This window comes from Drosophila montana, unplaced genomic scaffold (assembly GCF_035044405.1).
Source record: "Drosophila montana isolate Dmon_TW-CO22-7 unplaced genomic scaffold, ASM3504440v1 contig_3848_1, whole genome shotgun sequence".
Classification (NCBI taxonomy): Eukaryota; Metazoa; Arthropoda; class Insecta; order Diptera; family Drosophilidae; genus Drosophila; species Drosophila montana.
The window spans coordinates 2,304,578-2,323,141 of NW_026998720.1; the positions used below are offsets into that span (position 1 = coordinate 2,304,578).

Consider the following 18,564-nt stretch of genomic DNA (forward strand, 5'->3'; position numbering starts at 1 on the left):
ATGGGTTCGGAGATTCTTGCTTCTGTTACATACATTGGCACAAAACCATTATACCCTTTAATACTTATTTTCAATGAGTTTAGAGAATAAAAACATAACTCACATGAGCTGAATGTACCCAGGCTATATAGAAACGAAAAAAAAGGCAACTCACATGAGCTTGAAACGGCGGCATGCAGCCAAGTGCAGCCAAGCCAAAGTCATGAAAAACCCACAAGCTGCATGCACCTGTCTCACTCTCTCCCCCATATCTCCCTCTCCCCCTCCCTTTCTCTCTCCAGCTGCTACCTGAGGCATACCCTTCCTGCCATCATCTCTCCCACAGTGCTTATTGGCCTGCTGGCTGATTCTTTGCACGCGCCGCGGCTCATTTTATTGATGGATTGCCAAGTGGCTTTGCAGGCAGTTAAAATGAAATGTGCCATTGACTGCATGACAGAATGCCACGCCCCCTCTACCCTAAGCTCAGTCCCTATAGCCCTTAGCCTTGCTGCTGTTGCTGCCACAGATTCTGTGCGCGCTGACGTTCCATGTGCATTTTGTTTCTTTTCATTTGTGTGTTTTTTATTTGAATACTCTCGCAGAGGTTACTTTTACGTTGTCGTGAACTATTTAACGCGTGGCAGGAGACATTCTACATACTATAAAGTATATCATATATATTCCTGATCAACATCAGCAGGAGAGTCCCAATGGCCAGGCCAGTCCGTCCGCCGTCCGTCGCACAAACAAAACATTTTTGGGTTTTATCATGCTCCACACATAATTGCAAAATCATATCAAGATCGAACTACTATAACATATAGTTCTTGAGGTAGCAATACCTGAGACTGGGTTTTTCAAGCTATGTTGACTCAACTCAGCCATTCACGAGCTTCAAAATGTGGCTTGCATTGGGGCAAGTCGTAAGACGTTTAGCTAAAAGGGTATTTGACATTCGGCGTGCTCAAGTTAGCCAATTTTCTCTTGTTTGTGCTGTGTTTTTGTTGCTGCATTTTTTGCCACTAAGCTGTTGGCCAGTTGTGCTTGTTGGCTGTTGTTGTTGCTGCTGTTGTTGTTGTTGCTGTTGTTGTTGTTGTTGTTGTTGTTGCTGTTGCTGTTGCTGCAACTGCAACTGCAACCGCTTTTGACCCACGAAGCGTGTCGTGGCGCCAGCGATTATGTTTGTTTATAATATGCTTGCTTCGGTTTTTGCCCATTGTTGTTTTTGCTGCAGCCGCATCGCTTTACTGTTTTTATACCTATATTTTTTCTATATATATATCTGTAGATATATATTATTTTAGCTGCCATTTCAGTTGCCGTTGTTGTTGGTGGCACGCTGCAGCGATTTTAGCGTCGCGCATTACTTCAGCACCGTTAAAAACATATTTACAAGCCACGTTAATTCTTAAAGTGTGGCCTTAATTTGATTTGTTTAGATTTGCTTCGCTGCGCTTCCTAAATACCATTCCTTTTTATTTTCTTTCTTATAAGGGGCACAGGAAATTTTGTGGCTTTTTAAAGTGGGCAACAGTTATTTTAAATTATATTGAAATTTAATTTTTTAAATTAGTTATTTAATAAAAACTGTGCTCAATATGGATATTGCTGCTGCTTTAAATCAAGCTTAACATTAAACTTTATTATTTTTTAAGTTTATGTGGTTTTTTCTGGCTTCAACAGAGTTGTGATCGGGCTTAGGTATTGTGTTCTCTATCAAGGTAATTTCATAAGAAATTAACTAAAACTTCTTTGGTTAATAATTGGACGTAGACAAAGACAAGGATTAAGGGGTAAGAGCGAGAGGAACAAGAATTAACTCAGCTGGCATTACTTTGTAACCTATTCATATCTCTTAAGGATTTACAAAATATAATGTTTAAATAAATATAATAAAATAAAATAAAAATAATATTAAAATATTTTATAAAATAAAGTTAAGTAAAATAAAATAAAGTAAAATAGAACAAATAAAATAAAAATAAGAATAAAATAAAACTAAATAAAAATATAAAAAAGAAATAAAATTAAGATAAAAAAATGAAATATTAGGCCTTATTAAATATAAAATTAAAATATAAAAACAAATAACTAAATGAAAGAAAAAAAAATAAATAAAAATAATATAGAAAAAGTCATTAGTCCTTATTAAATATAAAATTAAAATACAAGAAAAATAAATAAATTATCAAAATAGGTGAAAATAAAAAAATAAAAATATAAAGATAAATAAAAAAATAATATAAATAAGATAAGGTACACCTAAAAAAAAATATTTTAAATTAAGCATTAACAATCTCAGCCTCATCAATAATTTAAGATTTAAAGTACTCCGTCATAAATCAAGAAATATTTTGCTTAATACTAATTAATAAAAAAAACTTTCAATTTTCCTAGAAATATTTGTAAAAACTTAAAAACGCTTTTGTTAACAATTTATTTATTTATTGACCTAATAATCATAATAATATATTTAAGTTATACTTCAACAGATATTGATCAGCTTTCTGTCGTAATACCTAGCATATCAAGCATATCTTCAAGATCAGAAAGAGATATTAGTGCGCTTGGCGATGCGGTTCGCAGACTTGGCCCAAATTGTAATCAATTTGGGCACACGTATGACCAAAATGGCTGCCACCGATTTTAGCCACGTTGAACATTTTGGTTGGCCCAAAGTTAAAAGTCAAATGTGAGCTTGAATTAACAACAGACACAGCAGCAGCAGCAGCAACAACAAGAAGACAAAATGTGAATTCTTGGGGATTTATGAGCGAGCATGCAAAGGAAACCGGCTTAGGCAAGGGTCTGTGCGAGCCAAGCGGTGTGGCAGGGCGGCCGGGTGGCAAGCTGGAGCCTAGGGCGACGTCTAACCAAATACGAGTGAGGCGGCAAGTCAAGTGGCATGCAATAGTATTTTTTGGCTAGCCAAAATGGCCAGCCGAGCTAAATGCAGCTTATGTACATATACATATATATATATTTTATTTTGGCCAAATATGGCGATCGCATGCTGCGGCCATGTGGCAGGCAACGGCACAGATACATTACGAGCGCAGACATGGACTTTGGCTAAGGTGGAAGCGGAGACGGCGACGGCGACGGCGACGGAGACGCAGTTAAATGCTGCCGCTGCCGTTGTCGTCGCCACTTTGGCCAATTTTTGCACTTGCGCAAAAGGTCTTCAGACAGGTTACGCGCCTGCGGCGATTTAACCGTTTTCATGCAACCAACAACAACAAAAACAACAACAAGAACGGCTGCTGCTGCTGCCTATTCGTGCCGCCTGCCTTTATTGGCCTCGCTGTGGTCACGCCAACGCCAAATCGCCGGGCCAGCCAGCTATGCAAAAGGGTCAGACGGCAGCGGCTTACATTTGGCGACCATTAGAAAGCAATCCGTCAGCGCGGTTTAGGCCAACAAGAGTCGCGGCTGCCGTGGCTGCTGTTCAAAGGCAAAGGCACAGGCTGTAGCTGTGGCCGAGGCTGTCGCTGAGGCTGCGGCTGTGGCACACCCACGCCCTGACATGCCACAAGAACCGGTTGGCTTCGCTTGGTCCGGCACCCAAAATGTTCTCCTTGACTTTATTACGAATCACGAGCCAAAGCCAAAGCCAAAGACAGAACAATGCCAAAAAGGAGCTGCCGCTTGACCCAAAAGCACGCCAACGCGCGTTGCCTCAGAAAAAAAAAAACAAAAACTTAAGTAAAAATAAATATGTAGGAGTGCTCTAGTAAAAAGTGCTACGACTAGTAGATACCCTGTACGGGTTCAGCTATACGCATCAATACACAAAAGTACACACAGTTCGATGCTATGTCAAAATGTGTGCATATACCAAAAATCGAGGTTGTGTTTCGTAAAGTTATGCTCAATTTTCGGGAGAGTCGGAAGACTTCTCCAAATCTTTTGGAAACCCCATGTTGAGGAAAATCCTTTGTAAATAACTGTATATACTATCTGATCATTATGAAATATTCAGGTTACGTTTAAATTTGCCTCTTAATCAAATTTCAGGATAGTGGTGAACGGTATTCAAAAAGCAGAAAAAAGAGTAGAAAAAATAGTACAGGCTGGATTAGGTTTCTCTTGTCTTTAAGATCGATATTTCGATATTATCGATTAGGAGTAAATGTGGTAAGTTATCGAAAAGATAAATTTATTCCGCGCCTTATGTATAAAAATTCATCGGGAATGTATGTACTTGCTAAAACTGCATACTTTTGTATTTTTTAGCTATTTGCCATTTACTTATAATCAGCAAACATTTATACCCCATCCATTTTCAATAAATACGAGGTATTAAAAAGGTTTTCTCTACGCGACCGACACATTTATGACTAATGCCTGGCTTTTGGCTTTTTGGTCACTCGCATTTGCAACCACAAGTTGCACAGATAACGCGATCATTTTGGCTGTGCGGCAGCCAGCATCGTGGGCAGCTAAAGGCCATTAGAGCCGCCATCGGCAAAGCAGGTGACAGCGAGGCGCAAACATGGCAAAAGTAACTGACAGATGCGCACTGCACGGCCCACATGCTGCATGCAAGACATAGATACATGCATGTGTATAGATACCGGTGTACAGATACATTTGTATCTTTGTGGCTGTTGGCTTAGCTTTTTGGGGGCTGCTGTAGTTTTTTTTTTGGACGCTGACATCATGCAACTCCCCAGCTTTGCATAGCTTTTGTGAGTTATTGAGTTATTTATGCGCAGCTTACCCTGCCTCCCTGCTGTGTTCTCTCTCTTCGCCCGCAAGTTGTCTTGTTTATTTGTTTAATTAATTTGTAGCTGATTGCTTTATGGCTTTATTAGCCGAATGTCTGCCCACGCGGACCACTTGCAGTCGTTAAAGTATTGCAGCCAGTTAAGCGCAATTTACCAGGCAGATGCAAAAGCATTAAAATATTGCGTATACGCAACGTTGCAGCGCTTGCAACCTGAATCTGGCCCCAAAGACACTTCACATCATTTTGCTTAAACGAAAATTTATCTGTGTGCACATTAAAGTTTATGACATTCCAAATTGTAGCTATTATTTGGCCGGCAATTATTACGCCACGGGGCGTGGCCAAAGAGAGGCGTCCAGTTTATTATGCGTTTTTATGACAATTTTGCGCTTTTACTTTTTCTGCCGGCAAGTGGTTGCCACCGCACCAGCCGTCCCGCCACCCCGCACCCCACCCACTTGGTTAAACGTTCTGCTGTTTATTTGTTTGTTCTTTTTTTTTGCCCTTCAGGCGTGCTGCTTTTTACCCTTGTGGCATTTTTTGTGGCTTTATTTACCACTTGTTTTTTGTTGCCGCTGTTTTTAGCCTTTCATTGCTGTGGTCAGTATTTGGGCGCTGGGAAAGCGTCAAAGCGGAATGTTTAAAATGCAGCCAGAAAAATCTCGCAAACAATTTTTGAAAGTGCGTTGTTCATGCTATGTAGTTCAGTAAAAGATTGAAATGATTTAATCTAGCTATATTGCTGCTAGTTGTTATAAGTTGATATCGATTTTTTAATTTTATTTTCTCTTTATATCGAATATTAAAATATATAATATACATTTTAATTATATTTTTATGAAAATCGGCACAAGATTTTTAATTTGAGTTTTTCTTTCTGCTATACATCAAACAGTTCTAGATTCAATCTTCTCATTTCCCTGTCAATGCTAAAAGGCATTGAAATGATTTAACATGCTGTCAACTACTACAAGGTGTATTTAAAGCTCCTCTGTCCCTGCTAGACTAACACGTAAATATAGACCTTTATCGCTTACATTTTGCTCAACTAACTATGCCTTGATGTTCCGGGACCTCTGATGAATACAAAAAGCATTACACAGTATTCAGCTTGTAGTCTTCTGATCCCCGTATAAAGTCATCATTTAGCAAGAAGAGAGTCTTAGTCTAGTCTTAGTTTGTATTCGTTTTGGAAGTTCGTATGTTACACGACTTTGCATCGGGGTTCACGCGAAAATAAAATATCAGGCATTTCATCTGGCAGTTTAACATTTTACAAGAGTACTGCTTTTACCATGTATTGCATTTTACACATTCGGTGCTGCCATATCTGCAATAGATTGCCAAGTGGCAACACCGCAAGCTCAGGCCAATTTTTAACAGCCAGAGAAACTGCCTGGCATCATGTCAAGGTCGAAAGGAATTTTATTTCCAAATTAAAACAGTAATGATAAACGCGCTCTGCTGCTTACATAATAGATATTTATATTTATTTAATGCAGCGTTGCCATATTCGCGCACAATCTGTACTTATTTAAATCATGAGGATCAAATAAGTACCTGAAACCTAAAATGAATAAACGGACTGGCCCAAATTGGTGCTTGCTTAATAAATTGATAAATTACCTGGTCTCACGTTGATTTTGGGAAAATACTCAAATACTTAATCGGATCAGTTTTATGTGGTTGATGCTTCTCTCGAAGGGACTTACCTAAAAAAAGAGTTAAATATATATTAGTTATATACAATAATAAATTTGTCCAAGAAATAAATTTTTAAAAATTATAGAAATAATATTGATTAATCAGCTAATGTGTTCAATGCATATCTTTGTACAGTCACGCTAAAATGTTTAGTTGATGCTTTTGGTTTTATTTGTTTTTTATATAATATTTAGTTTATTTATGTTAGTTAATATGCATGTCAGCTCTATGGATTAGTTTAATTAGTGTATATTTTATTGTCAACTAATTTGCACGCAACTTTGCAATTATTTGAGCTACTTACAGCTAAGCTACATTAGATACAAGTAATGTATGTGTCTATATATCTATTTATATATATACACTTCAGTTAAGTGTTTATCAACTACGGCCGCTTAATACTACAGTACCATGTGCGGCGACCACGCCCAGTCTTTTAAGTTGCGTGTAAGCCTTGTGCAAATTATAATAATCTGGCAACTCTATTTTGTCGTTCAGCTAGCAGCCAATTTGATCAGCCGCTTCTGCGGCCAATCTGGCAGCAACATGCAACTAAATTACTTCAAATTCATCAAGCGATATCAAAGTGCGGCAACGAAGAACTCAAGCAAATGCAACCAGAAACTAAGCTCCGCGTGCCCTGCCCCAAAAGAGTTCATTGAAGAGCTGTCAATCTTTATTAAATTGCAACAGCTGTCAGGTGAAGCAATTTAAATAGCTTTTAGCTTAACACTTTTTGCACCAATTGGCAGCACTTGTACACGAACGAGTGCTGCCAATTTGTTGCGTGGGCATTTAATGAAGAAAGAACACGGAAATATATTATTTTGTGTTATTACACCCTGAACGCATTAAAAATGGGTAACAGGCATAAGGAAGTATTCCGACCCCATAAAGTATATATATTCCTGATCAGCATCAATAGCCGATTCAATCTAGCGATGTCCATCTGTCTGTCCGTCCGTTCGTCGATCCGTCCGTCTATCTGTCCGTCCGTATGTATGAAATCATAGATCTCAGAACCTATAAGAGCTTGAATTTCAAAATAGGTCGTCCTAATGCCCGCGCAGTACGATTTTGTTTCCGATAATCGATGAATTGCCTCGTTTTTAAGCAAACGATAAAAAGCGTAATCAAAATTAGATTTTAATAACTAGTGTAATGTAGCAGAATATTATATATGGATCAATTCCCTTTTATTTTATTACTGCCATCCAACTAAGGCTTCAAATCGCGCCTTAAACATTACTTGATATAAAGTAAATACATCTGAAGACCGGTTTCTATTTGCTATTTTTAATTGTTGAGGACAAGAAAATATTCTGAAAATGATTTTACGAGCAGGCTAATCAAAAAGTATAATATAGAAATGTAATATAGAAATGCATCCTTGGCTAATCACTTTTTAATTTTTTTTTATTAATTATTAATTAAATTTTAAGTTTTGTTAAGAATAAAACATTCTTATCACAACTACTTAAGAGTATTTAGTCTAAAGCATTTATTGCGACTATGTATTAAAATATTTTATATTGTTTTATCATTTATTAAAATATTATTTGATATAGATATATTTTATCTCTATATATAAAACCGTTTGTCCTGACTGACTGACTCACTGACGATGATCAAAGCGCAGTCCAAACCTTAAAAGCTAGGAAGCTGCAATTTTCACTGTGATGATTTTATGTGATGTAAGTGCACGTTAAAACTTTCCACCCGCGTGGGTGGAAAAATCTGGAAAAACGTTTTTATGAAACTTTTAAGCTTACTATCCGATCGCCTCAAACTCAAAAACAAAATATACAAAAACATAAACCAAAAATAAAAACCAAAAAAAAGAATAAAACAAAAAAGCAGTCCACCACTAGCTAAGCATGAAAAACTGCAGAGCCCACTTGAATTCTTGAGATTCGAGTAGTAGAGCACTTGGTAGAAATTCGTGCTATTTAAATTTGGAGCACAGCGAATAATAAGATTGGTCTGCGATTGGTATTAGAAAAAAAAAATGCATGCACACATGTGCACACACGCAAAATACTTGTTATATATATGTATATATAACTTTCGGCTATGGCATTACTTCCAGACACACCAAATGGAATTTGCAACTGGATTTTCGTTTCGTCTCTGCAATCGGACTATATTAAATAGTTTTGCCATATAATAAATTGAAAATTTTTGCAATTTAATTATCATTAGTCATTTTGCTATACTCCTGCGGCAATTAAAGGTCAATCAAAGTGCATGACGAACACATCCAGTCGCGGCAAATAGACAGCTGGCCTTATCCCACATTTATTCACTAATCGGTATTTATGAATTTAGTATAAAGGCTCAGTTTATAGCTATCTGCCCGCAGTTGCACTTGCAATGACCGGAATATTCAGACTAACATATATCGCTCCGCTTTCAGTTCGGATACGTTCCAGGCAGAGTTGTGCCTACATGTATCGTGTTATGATGTTCGTTGGCTGGACTCCACCTGAGCAGGGCTTGAGGCGACATCTGTACCTATGTTGGGCGTGCTTCGTCTTTGCTTACTCAACAATTTATATACCAATCGGCCTAATGCTCAGCCTGATAATTGACTCAAAGAGCTTTACGCCTGGAGAGTTCCTTAGCGTACTTCAAAATTGTTCAAACCTATTCGGAGCCTCGCTGAAAAGTATCGTTTTGTTATTTTTCCTAGCGCGCCTTCACGAGACGATATCGATTCTTGATACCCTTGACGAGCGACTGCGCAGCGAGAGCGATCGTCAAAGGATACACAAAGCTGTTGCCGATTCGAACTACATTTTCTTGGTTTATGGCAAACTATACCTGGGCTATACGGTGTCTGATTTTATTGCCGGAGTGGCAAATAGCCAGCCACCATGGCAAATGTACAACCCACTCTTCGATTGGCGCAAGGGAATGTTCAGCTTGTGGTCGCAATCTTTCCTTGAGTTCATGGAGATTTTCTTGATGGCGTCTGTGATACTTATAATGGATACATATCCCATCATGTTTCTAAATATTTTTCGAGCTCACCTCGACGTGCTTAAGAATCACATTCAAAGTCTGCGCACCGATCCACAAGTCGATTCTTCAGTAAGTCTGAGAAGTATATCCCATTTTCTCTCTCATTTATATCTTCTATCTTTTTAAGCAGAGGCTGCGAATTGTTGCGTCCAGTTATGTCGTGCACAATTTTTATACAGTTTCTGCTGATTGGCTTTGTGCTGGGATTAACGTTGATTAACATCCTATACTTCTCTGGACTATTCCGAGGCTTATCCTCGGCTATATTTTTTGCTAGTGTCCTGGTTGAGACATTTCCATTTTGTTACCTCTGCGATTCGCTCGTTGATGATTGCACAGACTTGGCGAATCTGAGAAGGAATACAAGTCCACGCTGAAGATTTTTTTGCAACACGTGCAGAGGCCGATAAAGTTCATTGCTGGGGGCATCTTTCCCATCTCATTGAGCAACAATGTTAAGGTGCGTAAATTTATTTATAAATGTATGAATCATTTAAATATCTTATGATTAATTGCGATTTGCAGATGGCTAAGTTTGCGTTCAGCGTAATGACTATAGTGCAAGAAATGAATCTGGCTGATCGATTTAAATAATTTGATTTGAACACATCATTTATGAGTCTAAAGATATCTAAAGATATATATTTTAAGGAACATTATTTATTGTACCAGAACAAAATATCCAAACATACTGAAATTATTTAAATAATTCTCTGCATGTGAAACAGCTTCGAAAGTAATTATCATTAATTAATTAATTAATTATACTCATCTGTATTAAATGAACAGAAAACATTATTATTCTTTGGACTTTACTGGGTGAGGTTTGTACCCCAAACTTCGTAGGGGCGTCTGTCACACAGCTAGCCTTGTAATTGACAAATCAATCAAAGTAATTTGCAATAGCCTCGTTTTTTTGTTTTTAATCTCATAATCTAATTGCTGCAAGATTCTCTCTCTTGGCAGTTCGACGCTCAGATGACTAAGTCACGCAAACTTTGCACATTTCGATGGCATATCACATATATATGCGAGCGTTTCATGCTTGCAGCTCGAATTTTCTAAAACTTCATCTTTCTGCCGACTTTTGTCCAAAAGGCAGATTTGTAGGAATTTCAGCATACTTGACTTTCTTATCCTATCTCCATTTCTAAATGTCTTTCACAGAAGGTTGTCCTTGAGAAGTCGCAAATGATTGACACTTCAATGTCCCTAATTACAGGCCAAGTTCCAAGTCCCGGCTTGTGAAGGAAACCTTCAGTCGCGCGAACTAACCAGCTGGTCTCATGCCAAGGGTATCCTTAAATACTATAAAATCTGGCCACGTTCCGTTTTCGCGCACATTCTCAATTGCAATGCCTGGAATATTCAGACTTACTTCTTCAGCTCCTTTGGCCGCTCCGATATGTTCCAGGGAGGGTTGACGTTCGTTGGTTGGATTCCTCCCAAACAGGGCTGGAGGCGATATCTGTACCAGTGTTGGGCATACATCGTGTTTATCTTATTCTAGACTCGAAGAACTTTACTCCCGGCGAATTCCTGGGTGTGCTTCAAATATGCTCAAACATATTCGGATCCTCACTGAATAATATTTGTATGTTCTTTTACCTAACGCGTCTTCACGAGACGAGATCGGTTCTTGATACCTTGGACGAGCGACTGCACAGCGACAGCGACCGTAAAAAGAACCACAAACCTGTTGCCGATTCGAACTACATATTTTTGATTTACTTCCTACTTTAAAATGCTGTGAATTAATGCGTCCCGTCATGTCGTTCACAATATTTATACAGTTTCTACTAACCGGCATTGTGCTGGGATTAACTTTGCTATACATTCTATATTTCTCCGGACTACTCCGAGGCTTATCCTCGGCTATATTTTTTGGTAATGTCCTGTTTGAAACATTTCCCTTTTGTTATCTTTGCGATGCTCTCGTCGATGATTGTGCAGAGTTGGCCAATCTATTGGCTCAATCGAACTGGATTGATGCTGGGAAGAAATACAAGTCCACTTTGAAAATTTGTATGCAACACGTTCAGAAGCCAATCATATTTGTTGCTGGGGGCGTCTTTCCCATTACATTGAACAGCAATATTAAGGTCTGTAGCATTATTTACAAATGCACCAGTTGAATTCCATATGATGAATTGGATCTTCCAGGTCGCCAAGTTCGCATTCAGCGTTATGACCATTGTGCAACAAAATGGATCTGACAGCGCGGCTTAAATAAGTATAAATATATGAGTACAATAGTAATCCATTTACGGACAAGCTATCTATGTATCTGAAAGTCTATAAAGCACAACTAAGATTGAATTATTAATGCAGCACAAAAAATAAAATGAAATACATTTCATTGTTATATATAAAACTTTTGTTGTTCAGCCCAAAACGAAGGAGCGGGGAAGCTGAGTCCAAAGAAAAGAAAAATTTACCACCAAATTGGAGGAAACAGTGGTCAAACTTGTAAAAGTGCTCGGACCTGCAAGAGTAAGTTAGCTGGTTCAAAGTCAGCAGCACTTTCCAATGTTCTTAATAAAAACAAATGAATAGATGTGTGATGGAAATTTGCTTTGTATATGTCTTTCAATCTTTCATAATCAGCTAATTTAATCTTTTTCATTAAACATGAGTACAGCAAGCGAGTCCCTGTGACATCAAATGCCGACGGTCTGCGGAGAGATCAGTGCCCGACAACGAGGACCCGGTAAACTGAGAGCTTCAAGTGGGTACAGAGTAACTCTTAACGGGACAGTAGAGCACGCCCACTCGATTGTACCGATTTAAAGCAGAGATCTTAAACTCGGGGCTCTTATTTCCGAAAATATTTTGTTTGTTCATCTTTTAAAACTGCAAATTAAACCCTACGCGCAGATTATGAATATACTATATGTATTCTACATTAGTTTTTGAAAGTTTCACGCACGGGCGCGAAAATGATTGACGTCTAAAACTTTCCTAATTACAGGCCAAGTGTCGCGTGCCACCGGACCGGGCTTGTGATGGACACCTTTGCTAGCGCGCATAAGGCAGCTGGCTTAATCCCAGGGCTAAAAAGCAGCTATAAAAGCTGCCCAAGTTTATTTCTGCCCACAGTATCACTTGCAATGACCGGGATATTCAGACTAGCTTATACAGCTCCTTTGAGCGCTCGGATACGTTCCCGAGAGAGTTGCACCTACTTGTATCGAGCTATGAAGTTAATGGGTTGGATACCACCCAAAGATGGTATTAGACGATATCTGTACTTGGCTTGGATGTCTATGGTTTTTCTATTTCAATCGCTTTATCTACCCTTTGGCCTCGGCCTAAGTTTATTTTTTAACTTGGAGAATTTTACTCCCAGCGTATTTCTGAGTGTACTTCAAATGACTTTCAACGTATCGGGAGCAACCGTTAAAAGTTATATTGTGTACGTTTATAAAAGTCGTCTGCAAGAGATAACATCGATAATGGACGCCCTGGATGAGCGACTGCAGAGCGACAGCGATCGCATGAAGATCCACAAGGCAGTGGCTAGTTCCAATTATCTATTTATGGTTTATGCAGTGCTTTATATCAGCTATACGGTGTCTGTGTTTGTGGTCGGCCTGGCAAATGGCCTGCCGCCCTGGATGATCTACAATCCGTTCTTCGATTGGCGCAAAGGCGTGGCCAGCTTGTGGCTGCACGCGATTCTCGAGTATATTCTGATGCTATCGATGACCATATTGGTGATCATCGTAGACACATACACTGTTGTGTTTGTAATTAACTTTCGAGCCCATATCGATGTGCTGAAGGATCACATTCGTAATCTGCGCACCGACCCACTGCAATCAGAGGCCGAGAACTATGATGAACTGGTCTGCAACATTATTTATCACAAGCTAATACTTCAGTAAGTGCATGTGATATTTATATTATTTCGACCGCCATAAAATCTTCCATCCCGCTAGATGCTGCAACTTAATGCGTCCAGTTATGTCTAAAACCATTTTCATACAGTTTCTACTGGTCGGCGTCGTACTGGGTGTGACTATGATAAATGTCTTATATTTCTCTGGGTTATTTCGTGCGATTTCCTCGATCTTATTTGTCGCGGCCCTGCTGTTTGAGACCTTTCCCTTTTGCTATCTGTGCGATCAGCTTGTCAATGATTGCCACGAATTGTCAAATCTGCTGGGTGAATCGCATTGGATCGATGCAGAGCCCAAATATAAGTCCACGCTGAAGTTTTTCATGCACAACGTGCAACAGCCGATTATCTTTACTGCTGGCGGCATTTTTAGCATCTCACTGAACAGCAATATTAAGGTACGTAAATATTACATTTTTTTTATTAAATACTTAATTATTGAAATCATTGCGATTTGCAGGTGGCCAAGTTTGCGTTCAGCGTGATGACTATAGTTCAGCAAATGAATCTGGCCGATCGATTTAAATAAGTTTAGCAGAAAAAGGCTTCAGCAACTGTCTGAAGGAAATTCGACTTTTGCAACACGGAAATCAATTGGCAAAAAATATACCCTACCTAACGTGTCGTTAGGTAGGATATATTTTTTGCCAATTGATTTCCACGCCTTCGAGAAGGCATAAAAGTAGCTGCTTACTCCCGACTTCGATTTATTTTTAGCATATTTTATTGTCTTAGCAAAGACGAAGCATATTGTCGAAGCAAAGTCGCAAATTGGATTTGAGCACGGAATTCTAAAACTTTGAATAAATCAAACTTTCAGCCGGAAACGAAACATATTTTTGGAATAATTAATAATTTTTAAATATTTGAGAACATTTTTGTTGTTTTCCAATAATGTGTGAATATGAAAAATTAGTTGCTTTCGGTCAATGAAAATATAAAGATTAACAAATTAAATTTAAGTTAAATATTTATTAAGGCTCGAGGAGGTGGAAAACACCTGCCCTGCAGACGGTTGCCGAGACGGCACCAAAATATATCGGAGGAATATGTATTAAATTAAAATTGTTATAATTGTTAATTTAAATAATTTACTAATATTTTTAATTGAAATAAATGCACGTAGTTCAAATCAACACGAATGACAACTATAGAGACATATGTAATATATTTTGATATGTTTTGTATTTTTTTTCTAATTAATTATTATATTTCTACTAATTATATTCAACTAATATATTTTTACTCTTCTCTATTGTTGTATTTAAATACTCATAAATTATTATTATATTATGTTTTTATTCAAATTTCCATATAAATTTCCAAATATTAGAAAACCACCCAACATATTTGTTAGGACTTGGAGCCTTGGTTCAAGTGAATTATAAATTGATATATTCACGGATTGTTTCTCATTTTTCGATCGAGTTAAATGGTGTATTAGATAAATTTACATATAAATTGTCTAAATATTAAATACTATATTTATTTTATGTTTCTGCATAAACAAGTTTAATCGAGTTGCGAGTAGTACGCTTTGGCAACTGAACAATAAAATACGAAGAGCTGTAGCTCTGACCTTAATAATACAAAAATCCCCCAGCTGTATGCCAAAATGTTAATATATTTATCAAGCATTCTGCTCATAAGCATAATCAGATAAAAAAGACGTCACAAATTGGCGTGTGAAATTCCAGAAACTGTGAAAACAATTGCAGCTAGCCAAAAAAAAACAAGCACACGGTGCCAAAAGTCAACTACCAAGGTTTGCAAAGGTCCCGAGGAGCTTATGAGTGGGCGGGAGTGAGTTTGTGTGTGTCTCTGCGTGTGCGTGTGTGTGTGTGCTAGCCAAGTGCGGCACTCCGCTGGCTGTTTGTTTGCCACTGCAACACGTTTCAATATTGACTCTTAAATGTTACGGTAGCGCGGATTTGAGCCAAGCAGCTCTTTGCCACCTTAACACTTCAGCCTCTTCATATGTGTATATATACACATGTGTTTGTGTGTGTGTGTGTATGCAACAGGCTGTGGCTAAGCAGCTGCTTGCTTAATTAATTAATTGCCGATGTGGCGAAACTTTATTGTTTCTTGCATCAATCAAAAAGCTCAAAACTAACGAAAACAGGGTACGATTGGCTGACTAGGATAAACCCTGCACTCAGCTGACAATATAAAAATAATTGGAATTTTCTTTTATACATACATGCCTTAAAACACATATAAACACACATGTACACGCACACACAGGTACAATACACCCCACGCTCTGTATGGGCAATGCGTTCTTGATTGACTCTGGTATTTATAAACCGATATTTATAACATTTCCGAGACTTATATATGCTATCCAACTGTCTGTATAATAACCTAACACAAGGGGCTCCCTCTAAAAAAATTTATTTTATAATCTTATAAGCTATCAAAAAAGTGAACTGTTTTTAATCGAACATCTAAATACCAAATTTGGTGCATCTAGCTTTTATAAATATCGAGCTATGCTTAAAAGAACACGTATCGAAATCGATATTTATCGCTATTGTGAAACTTTTAATATTATTTAGCTTTCGATAACGATTTTATATAGATGGACAGACTAGATCGGCTCGGCTGCTTATGCTGATCAAGAACTATATAATATATGGGATCGTAGATGCCGTATTGGGCCTGTAACATACCTCTGCACAAGCCCATTACACCCTGTTTACCCATTTTCAATGGGTTCAGCGTAAAAGATACAAAAAGAAAAAAAAACAAGAAACCTGTCTGTTGAGGCAAATTATTAAAAGGAAATAGTTGACATTCCTTGGTAAATATGCAATTGCAACGGTAACTGCAACTGCAACTGCAACTGCAGCGGCAACTGCAGCGGCAGTGGCAGCTACTGGCTGCAACCTGAATTAGAGCCAAGTTGTCGATGATGGCTGATTGCCCCTATAAGGAAAACAGCCCGTGCCGTCGCGCAGCTATCTCTATTACCACGGCCAAGAACACGGCAATGGGAACAAATAACAAACAGCAGCCGTCGACTGCCTCCTGTTTTCTGTTCTTTATATATGTATATAGTCTTTTTTTTTCTGCTTCTAATTTTTGTAGGACAAACAATTTCCGCTGCTGCTGCTGCTGCTGGCTGGCTCCTGGGCATTGCCAAATGCCAGTAGTTATAAAAAATGCACAACCTTTTTTACGATTCAGCAGTTATCATTATTTTATATATTTTTCTTATTAGTTTTTTTCTTTTGCTACAAGTCGGTCGTGTTTGCCGCTGCCTGGCTTGTTGTTGGCCAAATAAATTCTATAAGTAATAAGCCAAGAGATGCAGCAACGGGCTGGCCATTGCAGTTGCACTTGCCCCAACTGGCCGCCGCGACGTCGTGAACAGTTAGAAACGTCGACGTCGACGTCGACATCGACGTCGCTTGGCGCTCAACTGGTTTGTGCGGCAAGTGCGGCAACTAAGCGGCAACAAGGCGGCATTGAGGCCGCACAACAGCTTCCTCCTTCTGCTCGTGAACAGTACCTTTAGCCAGCAAATTCTTGGCCAAAAGGGTATTTCGTGCGATACGAACAGCAACCTCAACAACCACAACAACAACAACAACCTGGGCAATGTTTTTTTCCGCTCAATGCGCCGAGTTTCAGAGCCAGTTCGTGCAGTTTGCTGCAAGTTGTTTGGTTGCAGCTAGATAAAAATGCAGTTAATAAAACTGTAAAAACTGGACGCATGCGCAGCACCGCACACACTCATACACAGACAAACAGACACACACAGAGATACACAGATGCGGAGCGCCCGCCTTGGTCTGGGCAAGTGCAACAACAACTGCAACTGCAACTGGAACTGCAACTGCAACTGTGGCACATTGCAAGCTTTTGCGCCTTTTGCAACGCCATTTAATTGCCTGTTTGCATTTCACATGAGGCGCGCCACAGAAATGGGCGGTTCGCTGAGCTTTCAGCTTGCCCATATCCATATCTCAAGGGGACGGCGGTGGGGTGCGCGGATCGTTACTTTGTTTTTAAACAGATCAGCAGAGGGCTATGTGTTGTTGCATGCTTTGTGAGGAATTGAACGTTAATTTACACTGTTCAGATTTAAGTACAAAATTAATTTAATTGGGATTAAAATGCTCTATAAAATCAGTAAAATTGATATGATAATAAAAAAACATAGTATTCAAATATTAAATTCAATGTTCCAATTAAATTTGCCAAGCTTTCTAAACAGATTTCACAATTTATATTGATCCATGTATAAATTACCAACTAAAAGAAGCTTGATGAAATGTTAAGGGTATTCCTTTTCCACATATTTGGTGCCATTTTTGAGTCACTTTTCAAACGGTAAATAAAGCCTAGATTTTTAAACAAATGCACTTTAAGCAAGTGCAAAAGTCCCGCAAAAACCGGAATAAAAGGTTTTTGAAACGAATTTAAAAGCAAATATCATAAAGGGTTCATAGCTAGTTCACATTTAAAACCGTTTTGATTAGCTTGCCGAACTGGTTCACAATCAACTTAACAGTCAGTTAAAAAATAAGTTTTTAAAGATCTTATATTTATTCTTTACTTTTTCTAATTTTTTTCTCTATTAAAAGACATACAAAATCCGTAAAATATGTTTTATTTTTTAAACCATAGAGCTTTAAGCCAAAAGTGAGCCGGCACAAAACTGACCTTCGTTCATTAACGACAATCGAGCGCATAGCAAGACATAAACCTAAAAAAAATGCCATATTCGGTTAAGCAAAAACCAGTTAGCTGCAGCGCAACCAAGCAGCAGCTGCGACTAACTAACTAGTAGTAAAATTAGCTTTAGAATTTTGTGTTTCTGTTTGTTTTTTTTTTTTATTTTGTGTTTCTTTCTGTATTTCTGTAGATTTTAATTTGCCAACCACCAACAAAACTTACAGAAAAAAAGAAGAAAATAAAAAACCGAATTAAAAACATGCTGAATTAATTTCGCATTAGAACACGCGCATGCAACGCGGCCAAAACGCAGCCAAATGGCCAAATGGCAATCCGGTAACCAAGCCAAAGGGGCGACTTCTAGTTCGGGAACCAAAGTGGAAGACGTCGACTCAGCCAAGCTGCACGCTTCGCTCTGCTGGCATTTTGTGCGGCATAAAAAAACAGAAAAAAAAAACAATAAACTTGTTTGCCAAACAAACAAAAAATTAATAAATGAACATAACTGTAAAATTTTTAAAACAATTGCAAAGTT

At 38.3% G+C, this 18,564-nt stretch overlaps 4 protein-coding genes across 7 annotated transcripts in view; 3 read left to right on the forward strand and 1 right to left on the reverse strand.

Moving 5' to 3' along the window:
* The window catches only part of fru (fruitless), a 150,564-nt gene that overhangs the window by 58,146 nt on the left and 73,854 nt on the right, over positions 1-18,564 (reverse strand). The gene's annotated exons all lie outside the window — the stretch shown is intronic.
* LOC135438443 (odorant receptor 59b-like) lies at positions 9,586-10,102 on the forward strand (the record flags this gene model as incomplete). The annotated part of the gene is made up of 3 exons (XM_064696771.1): positions 9,586-9,726; positions 9,843-9,902; positions 9,968-10,102. Coding segments are annotated over 3 exons (270 nt in total), but the record flags the coding sequence as incomplete, so codon positions are not given.
* On the forward strand, positions 10,798-11,816 carry LOC135438444 (odorant receptor 59b-like). The gene is made up of 4 exons (XM_064696772.1): positions 10,798-10,861; positions 10,953-10,985; positions 11,129-11,544; positions 11,606-11,816. Exons 1-4 carry the CDS (start codon positions 10,798-10,800, stop codon positions 11,669-11,671), a joined length of 579 nt encoding a protein of 192 aa, XP_064552842.1. The 3' UTR covers positions 11,672-11,816.
* Positions 12,898-13,872, forward strand: LOC135438445 (odorant receptor 59b-like). Its single transcript, XM_064696773.1, has 3 exons — positions 12,898-13,325; positions 13,384-13,741; positions 13,804-13,872. Exons 1-3 carry the CDS (start codon positions 12,898-12,900, stop codon positions 13,870-13,872), a joined length of 855 nt encoding a protein of 284 aa, XP_064552843.1.